A 25,798-nucleotide genomic window follows, 5' to 3' on the forward strand; every position below is an offset into this window, starting at 1 on the left:
CCTTGCTCCTTCAGGAACTGTCCTAGGGCAGGTAAAGGAACTACCAAGTCCTTTAGAATTGTGGTTGATTAAAGAGTACCTCGTCCTGGCCCTGACACTGACCACAGCAGGACCTTGGATAAGTCCCCTGCCCTTTTAGAACTTGGCTTTATTGCTAATAAAGCTGGTTTTGTATACTTTTACGATGGTCAGATTATTGTCTATATTGATTTTGATCTTTCCTGAGCTCAGGGTATCCTTGGGAAATATGTATGTGGATTTTAAAGTTCTTCTTAAGAGCTCGTGTTATTTCTTTCTCTAAAGAATAAGTTCAAATGTGTGGTTGGTTGTTCAGTCCCTGGTTAGCTGTGGGTTACTCCTGGCGGGCATGACATGCTTCCAAGCTGTCAGCCTGTTCTGACTTCATTTATACTTATTGCTAAGGAGCAAGTCCAGCATCTAGCCATCTGATTAGAATTAGCCCACTTCAAGATTCATCTTCCTCTCACGATGCACCTGCTTCTTTGGCCAGGCTGAGTTTCTGAGTGTCCCTTCTGGATGCTTTGCTAGTCCCTTTTCTCTGCACCTGCAGCACTTCTCCACAGCATGTCCTTCACTCCTTTCACTTCTCCAGTAAAGACACTCTGGCCCCCAGATCTTCCGTTCTGTGGGAATCCTCCCCTTGTTCTCTGGCACTGTGCACACACCTCTGCCATTGGACTAGCATGGGTAGCAGTAATGTGCCTTCAACCCTTTATTTTTACTCTTCAGTCTCTTTAGGTCTAAAATTACGTATATTTTATAGTAAACTGAAAGAGGCTTTCTAAGAAAGTGTTTTGAGGCTTCAGGCCATTGTTGATTTACTTAAAGCTGTTTAAAAATGCTTCTGAGAAGCAAGCTGTTTCCTGCTTTGGGTTCTGTTGCCACCGCATTGTGGCCTTGGGAAGTTTCACCCTACAGTTTTGGGAAGATATCCCACATTTCTTGCCTATGCTTCGCCTTACAGTTCATTCAGTAGATAGTGCCTGGGGCAAGCAGGAGAGCTCTTGCCTTGAAGAGCTTGACTGTCTGTTCAGGCATTGCTACAGTCTTGTTAGGCTATGCTAGGAGCTTTGAAAAAGACATAGAGGGGTGAGAGACAATTGTGTACCCCAGGGAGCACTCACAGATGTAGCAGTGTTGGGAATGGCTCCTTTGGGGTCTGACTTTTGGTTGCGGGCTAGTAGTGACATGTCTTGGTGCCATTTGTCTAGAGATTGTTTTCTTTCCCTTTCATCCTTTAAAGACAGACACTCAACAGGCTCCCTGGGTGTGTTGGTCTTCACAGCTCATTCATGTCTTCTTAGGACCTAGATGACCAATATTTACTACAGTTCTTTCAAATAACCTATGAGTTCCCAAGAGGTTCATTTCCAAACTTGAATAGTTCTTTCATATTGTTGTATTAATTCATGGGTAGTTCACTATCTTCAGGCAACTTTTATATAAGGCTGTTTTTTTTTAACTTTTAAAAAGATTTTTATTTGTTTATGTTATTTATTAATTTTTAAAATTATGTATACATGAACTGGAGTTACAGACAGTTGTGAGCTGGCACGTGGGTGATGGGAACAGAATCTGGGTCCTCTGCGAGAACAGCCAGTGTTCTTAGCCACCGAGCCACCTCTTCAGTCCCACAGCAGTGTAAATTTTATTTTGATTTTATGTTCGCATTCTGGTGGCCACTGCTTTTGCATGGTACTTTTATGCTGTAGTGGCTAAGTGTGTGTGAGTCATGCCTCGTGCCACACGTTAAGCAGCTACTTTGCACAGAGTATTTCATATGTAAACCATACGTTAGTGGGTTTTCCACTTAACAGTATGTCAATTTTTGCTTTTCAAGACTGTAAAAATGACCATGTATGTTGAAACTATGCAAAAAGAATTTAATAATCCGTGTAGAAAATCGTAGTTCTGTGCCCTTTTTTGTCAGTTAAAACACTGACTATAAACATATAGTGAAAAGAAAAAGAGTAAAACTAACAGTTGCTTTTGCTAAGCTGAGTGGCACATTCCTGCAGGAAGATTGTTAGTTTGAGACCAGCCTGGTCTAGATTGGGATTTCAAGGCAAACTTGAGCTAAAAGTCTTGTCTCAAAAAACTATTTCCTAGGATGAAACCAAACAAGGAAGTGTCTTCCTAGGAGGGCAAGATCCTAAATCCCATTCTTAGCACTAGAGAAAAACAGAAAATAGAAACATTGAACTAAAGTAACTTTCATTGTAACAAAATGTTTCAGAGTAGTTTGAGCTGTCTTGCTTTCTGTGTTTTTTTGTGGGGTTTTTTCCCCCTTTTTTTGTTTTTTGGAGACGGGGTCTCTCTGTTGCCTTGGCTATTCTGTACTCCCTTTGTAGACCAGGCTGGCCTCGAACTCACAGTGATCCACCTGCCTCTGCCTCCTGAGTGCTGGCATTAAAGGCCCACGCCCAACTGCCTTCTGTGTTTTAAAACACTAGGAGAGTTTCTTTTTCTGGGGATTACCCAAAGGGCTTTGTGTGTGTCAGCCAAGTGCTCTGTTAGGAATCTAATATCCTCTTTTTACTTTTATTTATTTATTTACTTTTTACTTTAATTTGAGACAGGGTCTTGCTGTGTAGCCCTGGCTAGCCTTGAACTCTCAGTTCCTGTCTCAAACTTCTATCCAGCTGAGATTGCAAGTATTTGTCACTAGATACACTCTGAAGTTTCTGTAGTGACGTGTTTTTGTGGGGCCACTTCTTCCACCGTCATCCTCTTTCTTCACCTTTGCTGCTAAATTGGCATCACCAGGCTCCTGCGTGCTTGCTTTTCTGAAAAAGCATCAGCCTTTCTGAGTGCTTGCATCTTAGCTCCTCTCAGCGCCATTCGGATCAGTTCCACCAAAGTAACAGCTTCTTTGTTGTGCTTTCATCCTTATGGCCAGTTCTCTACTAGTTATCTTTATGGAATGTCATAGGCATCTATCACTGAGAAATGGGATGGCACAGCTCTACACCCTCATGTCCCTGTGGGCTGAGAGCCAATACAGTGACCATCATTGACAGACACTGAAGGAAGGAAGTGATTGGATATTGATTTTTGATTTGGGGACTGAAATATTAGAGAAATCATTTCATCCTGGACTCAGAGTTAATACACCTGGCAGTGAGACATTGAAGTGTGCTGCTGGGAACTGACGTCATTTTCCTAAACTGTGAGAGCTGTGTTCTATAGTAGCAATGTGCAAAACAAGGACGGCCTCTGCCATAAATGTAGCTGTTTTCTTCTTTCCATCCAACAAATAAAACCATAAGAAAAAAATGCAATTCATGCTATTGACTGGCCTTCCTGTCTAAACTTACCTTGTTAGTCTATAAGATAGAAAATAGGAGCTACATGCTTGGTTCCAGAAGAGACTTAAGTGAATGTGTGCATACCTTCATGGAGAGTTACTCTGTACATGCACCAAGTTCCAAGGTGCCTGGTGCCCAGTTTTTTAACAGATAAGGGTACTTGTGCTTAGTTGCTTTCATGTAGTGGAAAGAGTACAGGCTTGGGTGTCGTGCCAAGGAATTGTTTAACCTCCCTGCGCCTTTTCCACTTGCACTGGAATGCTCTCTCACTATGAGAGCTGTTGGAAAGATGAAGGTAAAGAAACCATCATAATGCCCTGCACATACTCAGTGTCCAATATTTCTGTTAAATGCAGATTTATCATTTAGATTTATTTCTCCCAGTTGTTGTGTTTGTTTTGTGTTGCCCAATGTGATGCAATAGAAATGATTTTAGAATTAACACATCTATCATAATCATGTAAAAGCACAGGGGACAATAATAAAGAATGCAACTTGCCAGCCTCAAAAATAGTTAAATCTAGAATGGAAACTTAAATAATTTCTTCCAGTAGCATCAATCACATTTCTCAGTAATAGTTTTTTTTTAATCTTATTTTGTAATAAAATTAGGTTTATTCCAATTTTAAAGAAAGAGTTTAAAGGGTACATGAAACCTTTGACAGTTTTGTCCTTCTTATTTATTTTCTAAAATGATCTTTTGGAAAGTATAAAGCTGCCTCCTTTATGCGGTGTGTTCTGTCGCCCCCATACATGTTGGTTTACTTCATTGTATTGCCTCAGGCTTCTTACCATTTTACTGTTTACTTCTTTTGAAGGACAGAAGTTTCTAACTATGATAACTTGGGACATACCACTTCCAGTAGCATTCTTTCTCTTGGACTCAGAGTCGATCTGAGAGGATAGACCGGGGACTTCTTTGTCTCTTCAGTAACATAAGGAGCAACAGCAGTTTAAAATAATTGTCAACAGAGTTAGCATGAAGCCATCTCTGAAAGTGAAGGTGTTGTGTGTGTTCCCTCCCCCCCTTCTTAGCACTGGATGTTTATGTAGGACGTGCAGCTCACATTTGTCACTTTTTCCCATAGCAACAGAAGAGAAGAAGTCTCTAAAACGAACTTTTCAGCAGATACAAGAGGAGGAAGATGATGACTACCCTGGAAGCTACTCTCCCCAAGACCCTTCCGCAGGCCCCCTCTTGGTATGTGACCCTGGGCTCAGAGTGACTCCAGGTGACCTCTATCTGAAGATCATGGCCACAAGATGGCGCTTGTTCCCAGTAGTGTGGCCTGTCAAAGGGCAGCAGATGGAGTAGCACGCCCAGAGCTTTCTAGACATCTGACTTCACCCTGCCTTTCACATCCCGACTTTACAATGAGTTTATATTTTATAAAGTATTTGGACTTGTTTTTTGTCCTCTAAAAGTTAAAAATATCTCTAAAGAAGCCTTATGTGGCATAATATGGATGTTCTGCAGCACTTGGCTGTGCTGCTGCACTCTGCTTGTACTCTAGCCTCTGTTCTAAGCACTGCAGCAGGGAGTTAGTCTTTAAGGATGCGTTTGCCTTACACGAGTCTTATGAAACAAGTTTGGTTTGGTTCATCTGTTTATTGTCAAAGAAAGTGAGACACACACACACACACACACACACACACACACACACACACACACACACACACACACACATACCCCCAAAAAACAAATTAAGCAACATTTAAGTAACTTGCCAAGTTGCTTAATTTGAATTAAGATCTGTCATTTCAGAATCTGTGTCTTTTGTTGTTGTTTGTTTCATTTTTAATGTTTTGAGATGAGTCTCACTGTGTAATGCCAGCTGACTTTAAATTTGAGATTTTCCTTCTATTGCCAGATCACACCTATAATATTAGCACTAGGGAGTCTGAGGCAGGAGGATTATGAGTTCAAGATCAGCCTGGCTATATAGTGAGACCCTATTTCAAAACAAACAGTATTTCTGCCTCAGCTTCCCCATTACTAGATGGCAAGTCTTGCTATCACACTTGGCTGTCCTGCCCTGTTTGCTGGGTGAGACTGTCTCGTGGTAATCTTAACTGTATTCTACATGGACATGTGGTCAGGACAAAGGTAAATGGGGTAAGCATGTGTTAGAAAGGATTAAATTATAGCAATGTTAGTTAGCTCATATCTTTACATCTAAAACCTTTAAAAGGGAAGAGTTGGGGTGATCAACTTCCAGGGAGGGCAATCTAGTCAGATTATTGCCTTCAGAGACACTGTCCTTAGGTTGCTATACTCTGTCACCATCAGCATTGGGAGCTTTCCTGTGGTTTGGCAAAACCCCTATGGTAGATGCAGAAGATGCTTTTCTTGTTTTCAACTCTTAATGAGTTAATTCATTTTGACATTTTAATATTGGCAGTAATCTTTACTTTGTAAAGCAAACTCTAGAAAGAATTTAATCAGCCAACACACAGCTGTTCAACATCTGGTATTTTTGTCTTTTTTCTGTATTATATACTTTTTATACTGTAAATAATGCTTCATTTGAAATTAAGCAGCATGAACTAGAATACATATTCTTAAGTTGTCAAAAAATGTGCTCTTTAATTTTTTTAAAGTAGAGTTCTGTATAGATTTATTTATGTGTTTGTGGACTTACAACAATTTTTTGTCATTTAAAATTCATATAATTTCTATCCACAAAGTCCCTGTGCTAACAAAAGTTGTTTGTATGACCTTTGGCTTGTTTTTAATGCTAAGAATGACGGTTTTTATAATTTGCCTCTGGCTAATTTTCTCTAGCCCCTTTATGTCATAATGAATAATACTATTTGTCTTTGTCTTTTATAGACTGAGGAGCTAATCAAAGCTTTGCAGGATTTGGAAAATGCAGCATCAGGGGATGCTACTGTTCGACAGAAGATTGCTTCCCTGCCCCAGGAAGTGCAAGATGTGTCACTGCTGGAAAAAATTACAGGTGAGAGGGCGATTTAGATGACCGATAGGAAAGAAGGGATTTTCTGGAGTCATGCTGATACCTGTGGGTACAGACTTTCTGTGCGATGTTGGGTATTCGCCTGTGAAACCATTCTCATGCTAAACAAAAAGTTCTTGCTGGCCAGGTAGTTCCTACTAATAGTGGTTCCTGCTCCTGCAGGGGACCTGGCTCCATTTCACACACCTACATCTGGCAGCTAGCAATATTTTTAACTACAGTTCAGGGCATCTGATGTACTCTTTTGGCTTCCATGTACACTCACTCATATGGCATACTTACATACAATCATACATGTAAGTAAAAATAACATAAATAAATTTTGGGGCCAGAGAGATGACTCTCTTACTGTCTTTTCATAGGACCTGGGTTTAGTTCCCAGCACCCACATGGTGGCTCAACTGTCTGAACATCAGTTCCAGGGGATCTCATACTGTCTTCTGACCTCTTTTGGCACCAGACACATAGCTGGTGTACTTACGTACATGCAGGCAAACACTCAACGAATAAAAACGAGCAAAAACTTTAAATAAATAGATAAAAAGTAAACCACAAAAAAAGGAGCTTTTGGAGCAGAATTTGAGTAATGATTTGAATAGTTAGAGCAGAAATGGTGGGGTGCCATAGCCTGCTGTGCTCCGAATAAGATCATTTGGTAACACAGTGCACATTTTGTATCCGGGGAGCAGCTGAGGGCAGGAAGGGATAGGCTATGACCTCAGGACCCTTTGCTAAGAGAAAAGCAAAAGGTATGGTATATGTCTGTGTTGTTTAGTGCACTGCACACTGACAGGCCTGAAGGTGAGTCAGTGCTAAGAATTTTAGGTGTGTTGTGTAGCTCATTCCAATCACTCCCCATTAAACAGAGGAATTGATGAAGGGAGTGAGGTGTAAACTCACCTATTAAACAGCATGTTCTGTGCCTGCACTTGTGCCTCATGGGTTTTTGAAGAATTGTATTCTCGTGTGTAGGAAGAATTAGCTATCTTGGCTAAAATCATACGGTGTTCTCATTGCAAAAGCCCAGTCCTTTCATCCCATTTTCTCCACAGGTCATTTCCCCTCCACCCCCATGAGCCAGCTGCCATGTTCACCTGGAGGAAGTCAAAGTTACTGAGGAATAACTTCCTTCAGTTGGCATATTTGAGGCTCAGTGTATAACAGGTGTTCCTGGTGTCATGCCCATAGCCTTTCAGGGGTTAGATGTTAAGGAGGAGGCAGAGTTGGTTGGCAGTGAATCACGGAAGGAGATACAGGTGATGAGGGAAAGCTTTCTGATGTGGGAAACTCTGAACCTCCCTTCAGTTGGGTCTGTATTCTACCACCTCTGTGAAGCCTGTCTCACCCCTTATTGAAAATGCTGACCCCTCACTCCCAAAGCCCCACTATCTGCTGTGTAGCTCTGATCTTCAGCTGATGACTAACGCAGTGCTATGTACGACTTCCTTCCTACTGAGAATACAGACTTGAAGGCAGAGGGTCTCTCTTTCTCTTGTCTTTTGTCCCCTGCTGTCTGAGAACCATGGGAAGAGCTCAGGTATTTTTAGGTGATTGGAAGATCGTGCACTGAGTATTTGGAAGGCTCATTGGGGCCAAAAGTTCACCAACTTCTTGACATAGGAGAGAGGAGCTGGATATAGGGACTGTACATGCCTCTTGAATTTGCTGTTAAGAGGAGCAGGGAAGCGAGTTAGTAGCTTTGGATCCCTCCTGTGCTGGTGGTTCTTTAAAAAAAAAAAACAATGGGAGAGACAAGGAAAGCTTGGGGGGACTGTCAGAAACTGAATGTTTGAGTGAGTCAGCCAGGAATGTAGAGTTCTTGAGCCCAGGTGGAAGACTGGCCTGAGGAAGCTCACCAAAGCATGGGAGGGCAGGTCAGAGCACAGCCACTGTTGACCCCAGGTGAGATCTGCTTCTGCCTTGGACTGCAGGGAGCTTTTTTGTTTTTTTTTTTGCAGCCCCACCCCCTTCTTAATTGAAGTAATTTTTTTCATACAATGTATTCAGATCAGTTCCCTCTCCCTTATCTCCTCCCAGATCCTCCCTATCTCACCATCAATCAACTCCACATCTTCTTTCTCTGAAACCAAACCGGCAAATAAAAGAACAAATAAACCAGAATTTAATAAAAAAAAAAAAAAACAAAAAACAAAAAACAAAGGATTGAGCAGTGGCTGCACGCACCTTTAATCCCAGCACTCAGGAGGCAGAGGCAGGTGGAGTTCTGTGAGTTTAAGGCCAGGGCTACAGAGCTAGTTCCAGGGCAGCCAAGGCTATACAAAGAAACCCTGTATTGAAAAAACCAAAATAATAATAGTAATAATAACAACAACACAGCGGAAAAAACATGAGAAACACACACACACACATACACAGAGAAAACCTATAGAAACAGAAATTCCAAAACTATAACATATAAGCAAAGACCTATAAGATAGATAAAAGTTGCACAAACAAAGCATTACAAGACAGAACATCTCCTAAAGTACCACTGAATTTGTTTTGTGTTGGCTATTTACTGCTGGCCCTGGGGCCTGCCCTTAAATTGGTTTAGCTTGTATGTCCATTGGAGAAACTAGTTTTTTCTTTGCAAGCATTTGACACTTGGAGGTAGTCAGACATGGGGCTCTTGTTCACTTCCCCTCTTAGCACTGGGACCTCATCTGGATTAGACCTATACAGATCCCGTGCATGATGCCACAGTCTCTGTGAGTTCGTATGTGCATCAGTCCTGTTGTGTTTAGAAGACACTGTTTCCTTGGTGTCTTCCATCCTCACTGGCTCTTATAATCTCAGAGTTCCCTGAGCCCTGAGGGGAGGGATTTGACGAAGACATCCCATTTAGACCCGGTGTTCTAAAGTCTCTTGCTCTCAGCCAATTGTGGATCTCTGTAAGTTCTTCTATAGGAGAAAGCTTTGCTGATGATGGCTGAGCAAGACACTGATCTGATTCCGAGCCCAGTGTGGTTTTGTGTAATTCTTGAGTGATATAAAGCTATGTTTCTGGGTTGCAATTAGTATATAAATTGATCTGGTTTCCTTATGCAGGTTCTTGAGGGTGAGAATTGACTTTTTAAAAAATCTTATCTTAAAAATTACTGTTTCCTTGCCATCGTTTTGCCACAGATACACTGGCATCTTAATTACTATTATAAAGGGACGAGTAGTCAAGGGCTGAGCAAGCTGAAAGCAGCCACACTCAAGCTTACCCACAGGCAGCACCTGCAGTCTAGAGGACTGCTCTGGTCCCCTGCCCTCTGTCACAGGCTCCATCCATACTCCTTCCCAAGTATGTGTTCTTCTCTAGCCCTGCTGCGAAAGCCTGCTCTTTGCTGTGAGTCCCAGTTGGGGAGCCCTCAGCAGCTGATTTCCTGGTGTTCATAGAGGCAAGTAAGGACCAGATGGCTGTTCTATGCTAGAAATTCCTAAATCCCAGGGCCTGGAAAAGTGCTGAGGGCTCTCAGATTTGTGTTACTGAATTGTCTGTGTAACTGCTGGGAGCTCTGGTGTTCTTTGTTTCAAAGCATCAACCTGCTATTTTCATCCAAAAGGCCTTGTTTTATTTATTTTTAATAAATAAATAAATTTTTATTTATGTGTATGGGTGTACCTGCATTGGACCCTCTGGAGTTGCTACCTGATGTGGGTTCTGGGAACCGAACCCTTGTTCTCTACAACAGCAATAAGCACTCTTAACCACTGAGCCATCTCTCTAGCCTCCAGAAGACTTTAAAGCAAGATGCACATGTTTAAACTGCCCCTACCACACAATTGCAGCAGTTTTTTTCTGGGTCTGAATTCTTTTGTCTTTGAGCATTTGCTACAACCAGCCTTTGCCACTTCTTTCCAAGAATACCCTTTCTTATACTGCAAGGTTTGTTCTCTTCCCCACCCCCACCCCAAAAGCATGGTGACGAGCCATTGTTTGGACACAAAGCAGTCTGGTCTATGATTACCAACACTTTAAAAATACATACATATACTAAGAAAAAGATATTTCCCCCTTCCTTCCTTCTTTGCTTTCTTCCTTCCTGCCTTTCTTCCTTAGACTGACTGGAATTGGTGGCAGCCTCCTTTGAGTGTGAGCCACCATAGTGGCACTGTTTGTTTATTTGTGTTTTCATAAACTGTTTCCTCTGAGGATCATGTTTAGATACATTTGAAAGCCCTCCCACCCTCATTTTCACAAGTGTGGGAGACAAGCTGTCACCCAGGTGCTAGGCTCTTTCTCTGGTGAACAGGGTCCTGCAGATCAGCTGGACCACATTCTGAGCCTCTCACACAACTTTGGTTTTCCCTCATCTCTGCACACTTAGGATGTGAGTGCTTGCTCTGTTTCTTCAGAGCAGTGGGGAAAGTATTCTTAATGTGGTAATATAAGCAAACCACTTCATCCTCTCAGAGGCAAGGGGAGTCATTTCACAGATGACCCTAAGTACTTTTCTGCAGCTTTGTTTGGGGAGCTTTTGCTTGAAGCACTTTTCAGCCCGTCAGCTTTCCTGCCTCACTTCAGGCAATTCTGAAATGTGTCTTGTTGACAGAGTTGGTGCCTTTGGATTCTTGGCTAGCCAGCATTGTTGGTTCACAGGTTCTGGTTTATTCTGGGACTCTGTGAACCTTCTCTCAGGAATGTTTGCAATCATACCTATATGATTTATATATTGTCCCTGTTTTCTGCTCTTATTTGTACTCAGACAAAGAGGCAGCTGAACGTCTCTCAAAAACAGTAGATGAAGCATGTCTGTTACTAGCAGAATATAACGGGCGCCTGGCAGCAGAATTGGAAGACCGGCGCCAGCTGGCACGGATGCTGGTGGAGTACACCCAGAACCAGAAAGAGGTTTTGTCAGAAAAAGAGAAAAAGCTAGAAGTGAGTACATCGCAGGGCAGACCCAGACTGCCTGAATCACCATTCCTACAACCCATATTATTCCTGGATTAACCTTTTTTTTTTTTTTTTAATCTTTTGAAAACAAATGGAATAGGACCATCCATCTGATAACTACAATTACTGGCACCTAGTTAGAAGTTGAAGTCATGTTTTCACATGTCCAGGAAAGAAAAACTCATATTGTGAAAACAGGGGCCTCTTAGTCACTGCATTTAGGATCTTAAGGTTGCTTCAGTTTAGTGTTACAGTTAAGAAAGTGAAATTGAGGTACAGAAAGATCAGCAAAATCAAAGGCACCTAATTGGTTGTATTTGGGAATCTGAATTGTTCTGAAGTTTATTCTGACATATACACATGCTAAGACCAGTAAGTCACCTGTCTGCAAGCGCTACCTGTACATATTCTAAAAGTTCAGTTGTGCTTATGTAGCCTGACTCCAGCTGTGGGCGGAACCCATTTTTTCTGAGTTTAGAGTGTGTTGCTTGGTGTCTGCAGCAAGGAGGGTCTTGGGGCCACCCCTTACTGTGGGGCTTCTTGGCTCCTTGTCTCTGGGGAGCAGAGCCCGCAGTGTGGATGTGTGGGGCTTGCCTGCCCACTTGTTAGACTTGTTTCTTAGCTTCTTCTTAGTTCTGTCTGTTTAAAAGGGACATGGAAAAGAGTAGGAAGGGAGGGGAGGGGAGAGGAGTTGGAGAATAAGTCATAATGATCATAAGAAACACCTCGAAAAGGCCCCTCAGTAGATAAGGGAGTGGAAGACCACCCTTCTTCCAGTGGGGAAAGTCAGTGGCCCAGAGGGAGGGAACACTGAGCTAGCTCTAGTGGTTGTTGCATCTGTCACTCTGGTCAGCTGCCTGGAGAGGCACTACCATATCCTTACCTACAGTGATTATGGAGCTGTAATGGCTTGAGGTGCTGGGGACTTGAGATGCTTAGCCGGCTTGAGTGTGCAAGGTAGGAGTCAGCTGAGCTACCCGCCGAGTGGCTTTCACGTAGATTCAGCACAGACGGCCACGTATCTGCAGCGCTCGTCTTTTACTGAGGAAGCATTTCAGCACTGTACCCGGGGACTAATAAGAGATTGTAATTAATGATTCTGGTTGTAAGTCATCGTGCCATCTGTTGAACTGCCCCTTGGCGACACATTAAGGGCTTTCTCTGATCTGTCAGACATTGATTATCATGAGCAGCTGTTGTTGGGTGGAACATGGCAAGCCACCATAGAGGACAGTCTTCGAGAAGGAGACTGTTGGTAGAGCCAGTTAACTCTGTTCTGCCCCTTCCCTAGCTGCAGTCAGCTGTCTGTTTCATAGGGGCCTTCTGCAGAGTAGGTAGCTTCCTGGGCACCCCGAGAAGTTACAGGGCACAGAATGTCAAAGGTCAGTCATTCTGTAGCTTTGTAGTTCCCATTGTTACTAATTCACCGAATGGCATGGCATTGGAACCTAGCACTTGAGGATGGAGTAGGAAGATCCTGGTACTTCAAGGTAGTCAGAGCTCAGGGTTCCTGTTCCAAACCATATCAGCTAGGTGGGACCATTCATTATGAAATAAAATGAAGTTTGCTGCATTTAAAAAGGAAATGACTGGATAAAATGTAAGAGGCTGAGAGATAGCATTAGCTCTTTAACAGTCTTCTCCTCTGAACCTAAGATTTCCTCTCACCCCTTATATAGACAGATCTTCTTCCATTCTGTCCTGACGGTGGCAGTAATACCCAGGGTGCAGCTTGAGCGAAGCCCCAGTACTGCATATCCCTCCACCTTCCTTTCATAGCAGTCAGTCCTTAATGCTGCCAAATCAGAAGGCTGGTTAAATCTGTTTGGGAACCTTTTGTTGCCGTCAGTGTGTGAATGCCACAGCTGTTGGACTCGTGAACATACAGGCGTTTTCTTGGCTGTCTTTCTCCACAGTTCTAATTTGTTAACAGTTAATTTTTTCTGTCTTTCTTTCTTTCTAACCGTTTATTTTCCTTTAGATTGCAAGCATCTCTTTTTTATTGAGAACTTCCATTGGGTTTCTAGTAGCTTCTGAACCTTGAAGTGGAGGTGCTAGGTTAGAGTCTAGTGGGGAAGAGGACCCATTCTGGCTCACAGAAGGAAACTGTGTTCCAAGGAAATCATTGTCTGTGTCAACAGTATAGGAAACCTACAACCAAAGGACTAAGGGAGTTAAGACAATTGACAGGCCTGCTTGTGGTTTATGATAAGCCCTGCTGGGAGTAAAGCCTTTTTGAAAAGGAAATGGCAATTGAAGGAGAGAAATATATTTATAAAAGGGGAGCAGCTGGGGCTGGAGAGGTGGCTCAGTGGTTAAGAATGCCACCTGCTCTTCCCAGAGGTCATGAGTTCAATTCCCAGCAATCACATGGTGGCTCACAACCACCTATGATGTGATCTGTTGCCCCTCTTCTGCAGTAAAGCACTCATAAACAAAAACAAAAAAAATTAAAAAAAAAAAAAAAAAGGCGGCGGGTGTGTGTGTGCGTCGAGCAGCCAGCAGTAACATGTGAGTGAAGAGAAATAAGAAAGTGTGTGGATTTCGGCACTGGAGACCCTGTGGGGAACTGGGGTCTTATCTTCAGCCACTAGTCTGTACCTGTTCAGCAGTGACACACGTGCAAAGATGGGCAAGGTGGGCCTCCTCAGCTGCTCAGGGCCAAGGGTGTACAGAAGCCTGCTTCCTTTCCTCAATGACTAGCCCTCCGGGGAGAGAACTGCAGCAAGCAAAGACTTAATGGGGATGTGAGAAAGCTTAGAGGAAGGAGAATCTTCTGGCTTATCCTATCTGCATTGAAATAAATGAAGAAAAAGGACTCATTATCCCTAACATTAGTTTGAGCAGATGCTTATTAGGATGTATGTAAAGTGTCAAGTGCACACACTCTTCTGAGCTCCAGCTGGTGGCCCCGTGACGGCTGCGGGACACCATGACGTAGATTCCTCAGGGGAAGTCACCTTTTCCTATGAAGAGAGTTACTTTTAGGTCCCGTTAAGTGCAGAAAGTATTAATAAAGGTGACTGTGGTAGAAAACACAATGGTTTCCCGTTTGTGTATCTTTCCTTTTCCTTTTAGTAGAATTAGGGCTCATTTAGAGATGATACCCTTTTTTAAAACCATTTTTATGCTTCTGAGTGTCATGGTTGGCACTACTGTACCACTTTCCCCCTAAACTCCAAGCAAGGTTAAAGGGAAAGCTGACGAAAATCTGTAATGCTTTGTGTCATGAACAGAGAAAACCTAGAAATAGAAAAGAAGGCTGTGGAAGGGACCAGTGTTACTAACAGCTCAGAGGTCAAGCTATGCAGTGTGGGTCCTAAAGCAAGGTTGTCTCAAAAAAGTAAAAGTCAAAGGTGCCAGAACAGCTTTCAGATGTCGCTTTCACGACAAGGAGACTTTGATCCTTGCTGACAGCGGTGACTCTTAGGCCAAGCAGCTGCTTAAAGCTCACAAACCTGGTCTGGAAAGATACTTCAGAGATTAAGAGCACTGGCTGTTCTTCCAAAGGTCCTGAGTTCAATTCCCATCACCCACATGGTGCCTCACAACCATGTATAATGAGATCCGGTGCGGTCTTCTGGTATGCAGGCACACATGCAGGCAGAATACAGTATAAATAATAGTAAATAAATCTTTTCTTTAAAAATCCCAGTTGGGTGTTGGTGGTGCACGCCTTTACTCCCAGCACTTGAGAGGCAGAAGCAGGCGGATCGCTGTCAGTGAGGACAGCCTGGTGTACGAGTCCAGAACAGCCAAGATAACATAGGGAAACCCTGCCTCAAAAAACTAAAAAAATAAAATTTAAAAATAAAAAAATCCCAAGCCTTAGTCTGAGCAGGTTGATCAGAGTTTCTGTCTTGTCATTTTGAATGAAAGATGGTGTGCATATGTTCATCAGAGCCATCAGGGTTGGGCTGTGGGCTGTGGAGGAGAGAAGCTGCTTGTGCAGGCTTACAGAACCCAGGGTCAGGTGCCTGCAGCCTCACCTCCTAGCACAGCAGCTTCCTGCATTCAACCATGGTGTGTGTCTGTGATCTAGATTATGGTGCACAAAGACTGCCAAATAGGAAAGAGTGCTAGATGATTTCCTAGCTACAGCTTTGTTTGTAGATTGAGGGGAAATTATCTAACACAAATTATATAACAAAGTTAACTATTTGAAAGGGCGTACATTTCAGTGACATTTAGTACTTCATAGTATAGAGCAGCTATCTTCTGTAAAGGCTCAAACATTTCATCACTGCAGAGGGAACCCCATCCCTGTCAGGCAGTCATCCTAACCCTGGGCCCTCACCCTCGGCTCCTGGGGACCACTGACATGCTTTCTGTCTGAACGGTGCCTCTCCTGGGGCTCTACATACTCGTGTCTCTTCTTTCAATTAGGTAATAATTTGAGATTTATCCACAAAGCACCATGTATCAGTACTTTTTTCCTCTTGAGGATGAATGTTAGTGCAAATATTGATAATTATTGCAATAGTAATAGCTAATATCTATTAGATGGATCTGCCAGAATTTGTCTGTCCATTATTATTGATGGGCGTTGGAATTGCATCTGCATTTAGTTACTGTGAGTAATGACTAATGCTGCTGTAGCTAGTCATGTACACATTGTTGTAGACATGTTTCCATTTCTCCTGGGCTTGTGTTACGCTAGGGTTGAGGTTGCTATGTCAAAGAGGTTCTGTGTTTAACCTTTTGACACCCACTGTTTCCCATGACAGCTGCCCTGTTTTCTGCTGCCACCACCAATGTACAGGCTTCAGTTTGGTCACATCCTTGCCAGTGCTTGCCACTTCTTTTTCTAACCAGCCTAAAACTTTGGACTTGTTCCTGTGCTAGTTGATTTTTGTTTCTCAGAGTAGTAGTGGCGATGAGCATGCCTATTCCATGATTTTTGTTGTCCTTGTTGGAAGCATGTCAGTTCAAGCCCCTTTGTCCACTTTCAAGTTAGGTTATTTGCAGTTTGAGTCTTTAGCACTTTTTTATATTTCAATATTCTTACCAGATAAGATTTACACATATTTTCACCTACTGTGAAAGTTGTTTTTATTTTAATGAGTTCCAACTTTACTCCGATTTTTCCTTTTGTTGCTCTTGTTTTAGGTGTTGCATCTAAGAAACCGTTGGCCAATTCCAAGACATGAAGATTTCTCACTGCATTTTTTTGGAGCTTTAGTGTCGGAGCTCTTAGTTTTAATTTACCATCAATTCTGAGTTAGTTTTGTATGTGTTGTGAGGAAGGGAACCACCCCCTGCTGTGTGTAGATGTCCATTTGCCCAGTAGCATTTGTTCCTCCAACTGAATGTGTGATACTCTTGTCAAAAATAATTGAATGTATGCATTTTCAGTTGCATACCACTGATTGCTGTGTGCCCTATGATGGTGCCTCACAAGTCTTCACTCTTCTTTTTTCCTTGTTGTTTTGTGTAAGACCTTTTAAAATACCATATGCATTAAAAAATTTGCCATCACCTTTTCGATTTCTGCACAAGGAAAAAAAAAAGCCATTTGAATTTTACTAGCAGTTGCATTTAATCCTTACTGGTGGTGGGATCTTGTTTCTTAGTCTGTGAATAAGAGCTAGATGACCTTGTGCTAAGCCTGCTGTAATCTCTGCAGCAGAATTTTAATAAACATAGCAGAGTGTCACTGATATGTTTGGCAATGTGAAAGCCCTGCCTGGGCACCATAAGTCTCCTTGACCAGAGATTGAGGGTAGAAATGACACTTTTCAGTAGTCAGTAGTACTCCTTGTCTCTAGAAGGCATGTATACGCACCCTCAGTGAAGTTACCAGGGTTCCCACATTACAAAGCAGAGTGAGATAGATGCCTGGATGTCCTTAAGCTAAAGAAATTTTAGTGGTCATGTACTTTGAGTAGCCAGAGTTGAGCCATTTAGACAGCCCCCAAAGCATCTTGTCATGGAGCAGTGATATATTATGCAGGGAGGTAGCAGTAATTGCAGGCAAGCATTCCAGTATGCCCTGTGAGTGAGAGAGAATCTACTCTGCTCCTTGCTGCTCTCTGTGTGCCTATGCACATGCTCTGGTGGCAAGGGAGAAATGATTCGGTGAATTGGGGCTGTTGCCGTTTCTCCACACTTGGCACCTCTTCCTGGCCTGCAATGAGTCCTTAAGAATTTGACTTTAGACAACACAGCTGGGGAGGCAGAATGATGTAGAATCCAGCGTTACTGTGTGACTCTTTGTATATGTGCACTGCAGGTTTTAACAACTCGTGAAATTCTTTGGCTCCAATGAAGAGGCTTCTCAGCCACACTGATGGCCTGTTGGTTTTTGACAGCATCCCTTCATCAGGGTACAGATGTTTAGAAACATTTCTCTCAACAATGGGACAGTAGGTGGAGATAGAGAGCTCCCCTTTGTCAGCTTTGGAAGACATTGTTTCTCTTTGCCATATGTTAAACCCAGTATCTTATCTCACTATCCCTTACGGTATGTGCAGGCAGTCTAATCCTTGTTTTTCACAAAAGAATGAATCTCTGTGTTTTATGAGGAGCTCAAAGTCTCAGTGTCAGTGTGGGATCTTCTGACCCTAGTGAACATGACTAGAGCTGGCTCACATGGAGCTTGTCACAATAGCCAAGTGGTGGCCTGAGATAGACTCAGGCTGGCCCCACATATTGCCCTTGCAGTGCACAGCTCTGTCCTCACTAGACCAGCATTATCAGCTCTAAGGGCAGTTTAGAACAGTTACTGAAGCAGGGCATTCTGCTTACGCCTGCCAGGTGATCATGGGGTCTGGTACCTGGATCCTTTCCATACCAGGCCAGAGTTACATCTAGAGCAGCTGTCTAGCGGGATGTGAGTAGCGTGTGTGTGAGTGCAGGTGCATGTGGTTGGAACCCAGGGCCTCACCCATGCTAGGCAAGTGCTGTGCCGTTGAACTGCACCTGAACCCATTGTTGGCAGTGTTGAACACCTTCTGAGCAGCCCGCCTGAGATTCTGCTGCTGGGGGTGGCACTTGGAGTGTGTGTAGGCACAAGCCAGCTCTGCCTCTTCCCACATTCCTGCCTGCTGCTCAGCCATTCTTACTCTCTGAACACTCTGTTCTTTCTTTTGTCCTGATTGTAAAAGTAATAAGTCAAGAAACTCAGACAATACATATAGGAAAAAATAACCTCATTAGTTTATAATCTACAAAGAGGTTTTAATTTTTATCTATTTCCTTTATTTTTTATTTTTTCTGTTAAAGTTAAAATGGAGAGCCAAACATGGTGCAATGTACCTATAATTCCATCAGTGAGAAAGTTGAGGCAGGAGGATCATAAGTTGCAAGCCAGTGCCAGCCTGGGCTGTATGTGAGGAGGCCCATTTCTCCCTAAGAGAAACTTGTGAGGTGAAGAGTGATGTGTAGAGTTTTCTAATCTTGTTGTTGTTTGCTTTGCATAATTACTCCCCCTCTCCCCCTTGCTAACACAAGTGTGAGCAGTTTGGATATCGTAGTCCCTTGTGAGCAGTTCTCTCCTCATTTTGTCTTTCCATTTTACTCTATACCTTTTCTGCCGACTCTTGGTGTTTAGACAACTTTCTTCTAGATTTCTAGAGGAGTCTCTGCGCAGACATGCAGGTGTCTGCGTGTCTGTCTGCACACTGAAGGGTGTTTGTTTCAGGGTCTTCCCCCTACTCTGCATTCCTGTCATTGGAGCTCTCGTCTTCTTCTGAAACTTACAGATACAGCTTCCTTGTCCCCAGTTAAGGAGCATCTTTGTTTTGTGAAGGAGCAAATAATGAAGAGTTTATTAGACAGTGGGCTGCCTTCTGGCTTTCAAATGGTCTTGTTTACATTTGTGACAGCTGTGGGAAAATGGCAGCTAGTTTCAACACTGACTTGAGTGAGCATAATTTTAAGAGCAGGGTTCAGATGACAGACATTTGAGCTGTGGTTGCTAACTCTGCTTGGCCCATAAGTGTGTGCTATTTCAGTCTGTATTAGTGTCCCGCTGTTGAGCTGGGCTTCTACTCTCACTTCAAGCGGTGCTTTGGAAAAAGGGAAATTGGAGGATGGTTGTATGCTTTGTAGTCTTAGAAGTTACATCTCTGGTTTTGTTTTGTTTCTTCTTCTTCTTCTTCTTCTTCTTCTTCTTCTTCTTCTTCTTCTTCTTCTTCTTCTTCTTCTTCTTCTTCTTCTTCTTCTTTTTTTCCCTGTTATGCCAGGCGTTCATGGCTGTAATCCTCACATTCAGAAAGCTGAGGCAGGAGGATTGTAATTGTAAATTTCAGCACAGCAAAGTTACCCAGCAGGGAATGTCTCTGAGTACCTTAGTAGTTATGAGTGGGCAGGTCCAGTTCTTACACTGTCCCTGGTGGTTGCTTTGTTCACAGTGTTCACTTCTACAGGACATAGCCTGTCTGGGAGTTGTTTCCATACAGGTGGACTTGCCCCAGTGTGATCCCTTGGTAGGGAGCTGAAAGGCCTCTTCCATGCCTTCCCTGGCTTTTACCATTGTGGCTACTGCAGCCTTTTAGGTTGGATTTGATTTGGTTTTTTGTTAAGATTTATTTATTTTCATTTGTGTGTGTGTGTGTGTGTGTGTGTGTGTGTGTGTGTGTGTGTATGTGCGTGTGGGTGCCTATGTATGTTTATTTGCACCGCATGTATACAGGAGCCCTTGGAAGCCAAAAGAGAGCATCAGATCTCAGGAGCTGGAGTCCTAGTTGGTTCTGAGCCACCTGATATGGGTGCTGGGGACCAAATCCATGTTCTGGAAGAGCAGCAATTGCTTCCAACTGCTGAGCCACCTCTTGATGTGATTTTTCTCATTTGTAAGGTAGTTGTCAGTCTGTCTCATGACTCCGCATTCTGACCATCTCTGTGGCATTTAATACTGTGTCTTCTTAGTACCTGGATTCTCTTTCCCTGGTTTTGAATCACCCACTGCTGACTCTAGTCTTTCCCATTCTCTAGGATCCTTTTCTCCATCTCCATCCTGTGAGGTTTGCATACCTTTAGCCTCTCTCTCATTCTAGATCTTCCCCCAAGTGACTTCCACTTCGTTAGCTTTAGTTCCCACCTGTATACCCTTGCGTTAACCAGCTCAGACAGCTCTTCGTTCTCACTGAGTCACACTCAGCAGAACCGAGAACCTGTAATCTTGGCACTCTGGAGGCTGAGTGTGAAGCCGTGCTAGGCTGCAGAGAGCCCCCTCCCCTCTCCAGCATGCTCGTACTCACCCAGCACTTCCCCCAGGATTCCTACATCTCAGATGTGGTACGTAGCCTCCTTATGTCCCTGCCTCCTAGTTTCTCTGTTGTACCTCTTGGTTTCTCAGGCTGACCTCCCTGACCTGTTGAGTGTCTGTTTTTCTTGGGTCTACCCCACTCTGTTGCCTGTCTCCACCTCTGCCATCACCTCCCTGCTCTAGCCTTACTTGCTCATTACTTGCCTTTGTCCAGCAAGCCAGTCTTCACACAGCAGCCCTTTCATGTTTTCAAAACGAAATTCTGAGCATACCATTGCCCTGCCTAAACGTTTAAGTGGCTTCTCATTGCCCTAAAATGGTCCAAATCATATTTCCTCTCACTCCTGCCATGGCTTGTTTTCCCCCTACCTCCTCCCTTGTCACTTATGGTTTGACTCTCCCTCTTCCCCATCAGCCCCCATCCCCACCCCCCTCTTTGCTACCAGCCTGTACTCTGGTATTTGCCCATGTTGGCCCTCATCTCTGGATTTATGTGGATTGTTGCCTCTGACTGTTTCTCCTTTACTTTCCACAATTTGCCCTCTCCTGTTAGACCTTGTTCATCATCTGTCTGTGCCTCACTGCCTCTTTGGGCAATGCGCCTTCAGATTCCACCCCGGAGAGCCAAGTGCCCTTCCTGTGCATGTTGCCTCAGACCCCACTTTATCCTTCAGAGCTCTGTGTCTTTTGTGGATTCATATGTCTAAGTCCTGTTTGCAGCACCATTCCCATACCACTAACCCTCTTCAGCTCAGCTCAGGGATGGTCAGGGCTGGGTGAATGTCTAAACATGGGTAAGAGTTTGTCTTGGCAGGGAACTTCCTCTCCCTGAGGGTGTGCCCGTGAGGTCTAGACCAATTTCTTCCTCTCTCCAGGCCTATAGATGGATGGTTTGGAATGTGGCGCCACTTAGTTGAAAAATTTGTTTTTTTGTTTTTCTTTAGTTTTGGAGGTAGGCCTTTAGTGAAGAAAGGACCTGGTCAAAGGGCCTTCCAGACGTTTAAGGCTGCGTCTGATAAATTTGCTTGACGTTAAGGACAGTCGGCTTGTGAGAAGAGGATTTTTTATTTCACTAACAATTCTTTTTCTTCAACATCTCTTAACATGTAAGTCAGAAAGATTAAATATTGCTTGTAAAATAATGGAGACTAGGGGGACTGGATGCTCTTTTCACCTCAGACCTATTAATTAATTCTAGTTTTTTCCAAGGCCCCTAGCCACCCGCAGTCCAGGCCTGGTTTCCATTCCTGTTACAGGCCTATAATCTCTGCAGTTGAAAGATGGAGGCAGCAGCATCAGGAGTTCAAGGTCATCCTTAGGTGCACAGCAAGGGCTAGTCGGAGTTACATAAAACCTTGTCTTAAAAAAGAGTTTTAGTATTTTCATTATACTCGCATTATGTATTATGAGGGGTCCCACTGCACAAATGCCTGCATTTTGAAAGACCCAGGAGTCTTTTCAATGTATTGTATGGATTTCTATTACATTGTTAATGTATGTGTTTTGTTGCTTGTTTGTTTATTTCTGAGAACTAGAGGTTAAATGAATATGAGGCGCTCTGCCCTGAGCTGTGTCTCCAGCCCTCTTTTTATTTATTCTTTAATTTTGAGGCAGGGTTTTAGTAAGTTACCCATGCTGGCCTTGAATTCCCTCTGCAGTTGAGCTAGCTTTAAACTCACTCTGTACTTCAAACTGGCCTTGAGTTTGTAATCCACTTGTTTCAGCCTCCCAACTAGCTGGGATTACGGGCCTGCCACCACTAAAGTATGACTTTAAATTGTAAATGTCTCTTTTTTAAAAACCACATTAAAATTATCAAGAATTGCCTCATCCTAAAATTAGTTTTGTCTTTATCCCTTCCAATGTTCTTAGTGTATATACAGGCACATAACTGTATTTTTCCCGTGTTTGTGCAAATCCCTATCAGATTTGTTTCCCTTATATAATTTCTGTTTCATGGGTATGCATGTTGTGTCTGCATGTATGTCTGTGCATCTTTTGCATGCCTGGTGCCCACAGTGGCCAGAAGAATGTGTAGAATTTTCTGAAATTGGAGACACAGATGGTTGTGAGCCACTATATTGGCTAGGAATTGAACCCAGATCCTCTGGAAGAGCAGCCAGTACTCTTAACCTCCAAGCCATCTCTCCACCCCCAAGACGGGGGTTTTTGTTGTAGCAATAGAAACATTTGAGGGTCCCCAGAGGAAAAAGAAGCACCCAGAAAAACTATGTTTCAGTGTTAAAGAAGCCTACTGCCATGTGATGGATGGTGCCCTGGTGGATAGATCAGTGTTCAGAGGATATTTCTCTGGGGAATTTTGCCTTTTGTCCTTTTGGAAAGATCTGGATGCACTTTTATCAGTGGCTTTAATAATGAAGCTGACCAGACCCAAGTTTGGGGGATGCAGCCACAGGTTCTTCTTTTCCTTGGATCTTTTCCAGCATCTTCCTAAGCCCCTCCAGCCCCACTGTGGCACCCAGAGTGTATTGTTTTTGAAATGTGGTAGCTGCCCTGGAGCTGACTGGGAGAGAGGTACAGCTTAGTGAGGATTTTTGTACCACATGGATCTTGGACAGAAAACTTAAGGCAGCATTCTTATTTCCAATATGAAGACATAAGTGCTGTTCTTTCAGCCAGATGGATGGTTGGACAGAGGTGCTTACCGAGGCTGTGATTGTAAGTGCAGGTCCTGTGAGCCATACTGGAGGATAAACCTGGTGTCATGGCAGGGCTTGGGTTAGGTTAAATCATATCCAGATAAACGTTTACTTTGTTTTTTTCTCTTTCCACTAACTGGTGCTTGCATTGGAACTAAGGCCTTGTGCATGCTAGGCAAGTGCTCTCCTACAGAGCAACAAAGGCCATTTTCTCCATTTAACAAAGTGGCTTTTGGAGTTAAGTCAGTGTGGTGCCACCATTATTTACAGTAAAGTCCCTCATGAATTGCACCATGCATGATAGTCCTTCATGATTCTCATCTGGGAGGAGCCATGCCCTATGTCCCAAAGCAGGGCAGAATGTGATCAAAGAAACAGCCATGCTGCCCCATAGCTGCTTTTAAGCAGTTCAGGCCCGCCCCAAGGTCAGTACTTACATAAGTACTCTAGCCAGGGAGAGAATGGGTTTAAGAATGCTTATATTCTGGTCAGCATTTCTTACGTGAGTTGCTAGAGGAAACGCTTATAATTTTGTTTATTTCGAAAATGAAATTCCTGTAGAAAGGTCACTGTGCTGTCAGCCCCTGTCACTTTTAACCCGCTTATCCCAGAGCTCATCTGCAGCATGTCAGGTCTGGCTTACTGCCCTGGCCATAAAAGGCAAAGAATGTGGCAGGCCCTGCCTGCTCCCTCCTCACTTAGTTCCTTGTACCATGGTGCCTGAGTTCACCGTGTTAGCCAGCACTTTTTCCTATTGTTTGTGGCTGTGAGGCAAGACTCCAAAGCTTTGTCAGGAGCATAAATCCTAGGCATTATCTCAACACACCTGAGGCTATCTTCATTTGAAACATTCCTTGGCAGCCACAGAAACTCTGAAAGCTCATCACAGTCCACTGGATCTTGACTCCAGTGGTGGCAGCAGGTCAGAAATGACTTGACCTGTTTCAGGTCTCTGCACACATGTTCAGTGTGCGGGCTGGCTGCAGTAGCCAGGGGCTGAAGTATGCCCAAGTAGGGAGCAAAGAGGTGGGGCTGTTGGGTTTGCCTTGGCTTCTTGGGGGAGGCATTGGTGAAGGAAGAGAGCAACAAGGCCTTGTGAGTTGTGGCTGGGAGGAGAGACCACAGCCAGCAAAGTGCTGCAAGAGCAGCATCCTGGGGTGACCATGGTGTGGCCCCTAATCTCTTAAATGCATGGGCCAACCAGTGAGGCATGAGTGGTAGATTCTGCACTTGGTTTAGGATCACACACAAGTGTAGGAGATTCTATAAACAAACAGCCTGTGGATTCTGTCCTTGCCCTGTTTGAGTTGCTCTTGGTGTGCTAAAGAGACAAGAAAGCGGCGCCCTTTAGGAGGCAGAATGCTCCCAGTGGGCCTCCTCATAGGAGGGTTTGCTTACAGTTATCACGTCAGGGAACGTGGTGGCACACATGACACTGGAGCGATAGCTAAGAGCTATAGCCTAATCTGTAGGCAGAGAGAGAACTAAGCCTAGCATGGGCTTTTGAAACCCCCAGTGACACCCTTCACCCCCAAAAGCCACACCTCCTAACCCTTCTCTAGTAGTGACACTCCCTGGTAGCCATGGATTCAAATAGATGAACCTGTGGGGCCGTTTTTATTCAGATGACTGTAGGTGGCGTTGTGGAAGGGGCAGGAGTTGTCACGGGCGCTGTTTTCCAAGGGAGCCTTTGAGCAACAGCTTGAGAACACACCTGCCAAGACAAAAGGCGGGAGACTCCTAGATTTTCCTAAGCTCTTCTTGCTCCTGCTCAGAACCAGAGGAAACTGGGAAGGCAGCTCGTGGGGGCTATGCTGCCCTGCCTTGGGGAACACCAAAACAGGGAGAATCGGAAGTGTGAACTGAAGTTGCACTTGGGGTAGTTTTGCTTGGGCTTCTTCTTGAATGTTTTGTTAGTCTGTGACAGCATTTAAAGCTGATTTTATTTGGAAAGCTTGATTCTTCAAAAAGAGAAGTGATGGACTCTGCTCAGTGACCCATAAGAGAGTCTGCTTGACCTATTTGCCTGTGTGTCACTAAGCTGTGCCATTCAGCTGCCCTGCGAGGCCCTTCTACGGCAGCCTTTACTTGCCTTTAGGAACTCAGAAGCTATGCCTGCTCATCCTGTTGATCATTTAAACCTCTTGGTCTTTCATTTGTTCTGCTTTTGAGACAGGATCTCTGTGTAGTCCAGGTTGACTTTGTGATCCTCTTGCTGTAGCCTTCCAAATGCTTGAGTAGTAATACATTATGTCCAGAAAGAGACTATTGGCCTGATGCCTGAGGCCAATGTCAATTAAGTATTGGTGCGAGCAGACACTGGGGGCCTTGGGCTTGTCAAGCCCAGGCTTGAAGGTGGTTTCCACTTCCTGAAGTCCAAGTTTGAGGAAGATTTCTCTTTGTTGCTAATTTATCCAGCTACTGTGCTGGGCACTGCTAGGTGAGGCAGATGCAGAGTGAGGCATATGTAACCAGAGCTTTCTGGTTTGATGGAAGAGTCCTCATTAACAGTTTACATGCATTGTCAAACTCATCTCCCTAGTGTGCCATAGTATTTGGCATTGAAGAACTGGGAGTTATTGCTGGGTGTAGTGGTGTTCACCTTTAATCCTAGCACGTGGGAGACAGAGGCAGGAGGATCTCTGTGAATTCAAGGCTAGCCTGGTCTACAGAAAAGGAAGGAAGGAAGGAAGGAAAGGTCAGTCTTCATGGAAAAGGCTGTTCCTGTACTTCAG

General features: G+C 43.8%; 1 protein-coding gene across 1 annotated transcript in view; it reads left to right on the plus strand.

Moving 5' to 3' along the window:
• Rprd1b (regulation of nuclear pre-mRNA domain containing 1B) overlaps positions 1 to 25,798 on the plus strand; it is a 46,191-nt gene that overhangs the window by 16,503 nt on the left and 3,890 nt on the right. The window contains exons 4-6 of the mRNA XM_051143684.1: positions 4,418 to 4,530; positions 6,163 to 6,289; positions 11,002 to 11,177. Coding sequence (XP_050999641.1) covers positions 4,418 to 4,530; positions 6,163 to 6,289; positions 11,002 to 11,177 — 416 coding nt within the window. The remainder of the gene's footprint in view (positions 1 to 4,417; positions 4,531 to 6,162; positions 6,290 to 11,001; positions 11,178 to 25,798) is intronic.

This window comes from Acomys russatus, chromosome 4 (genome assembly GCF_903995435.1).
Source record: "Acomys russatus chromosome 4, mAcoRus1.1, whole genome shotgun sequence".
Taxonomy (NCBI): Eukaryota; Metazoa; Chordata; class Mammalia; order Rodentia; family Muridae; genus Acomys; species Acomys russatus.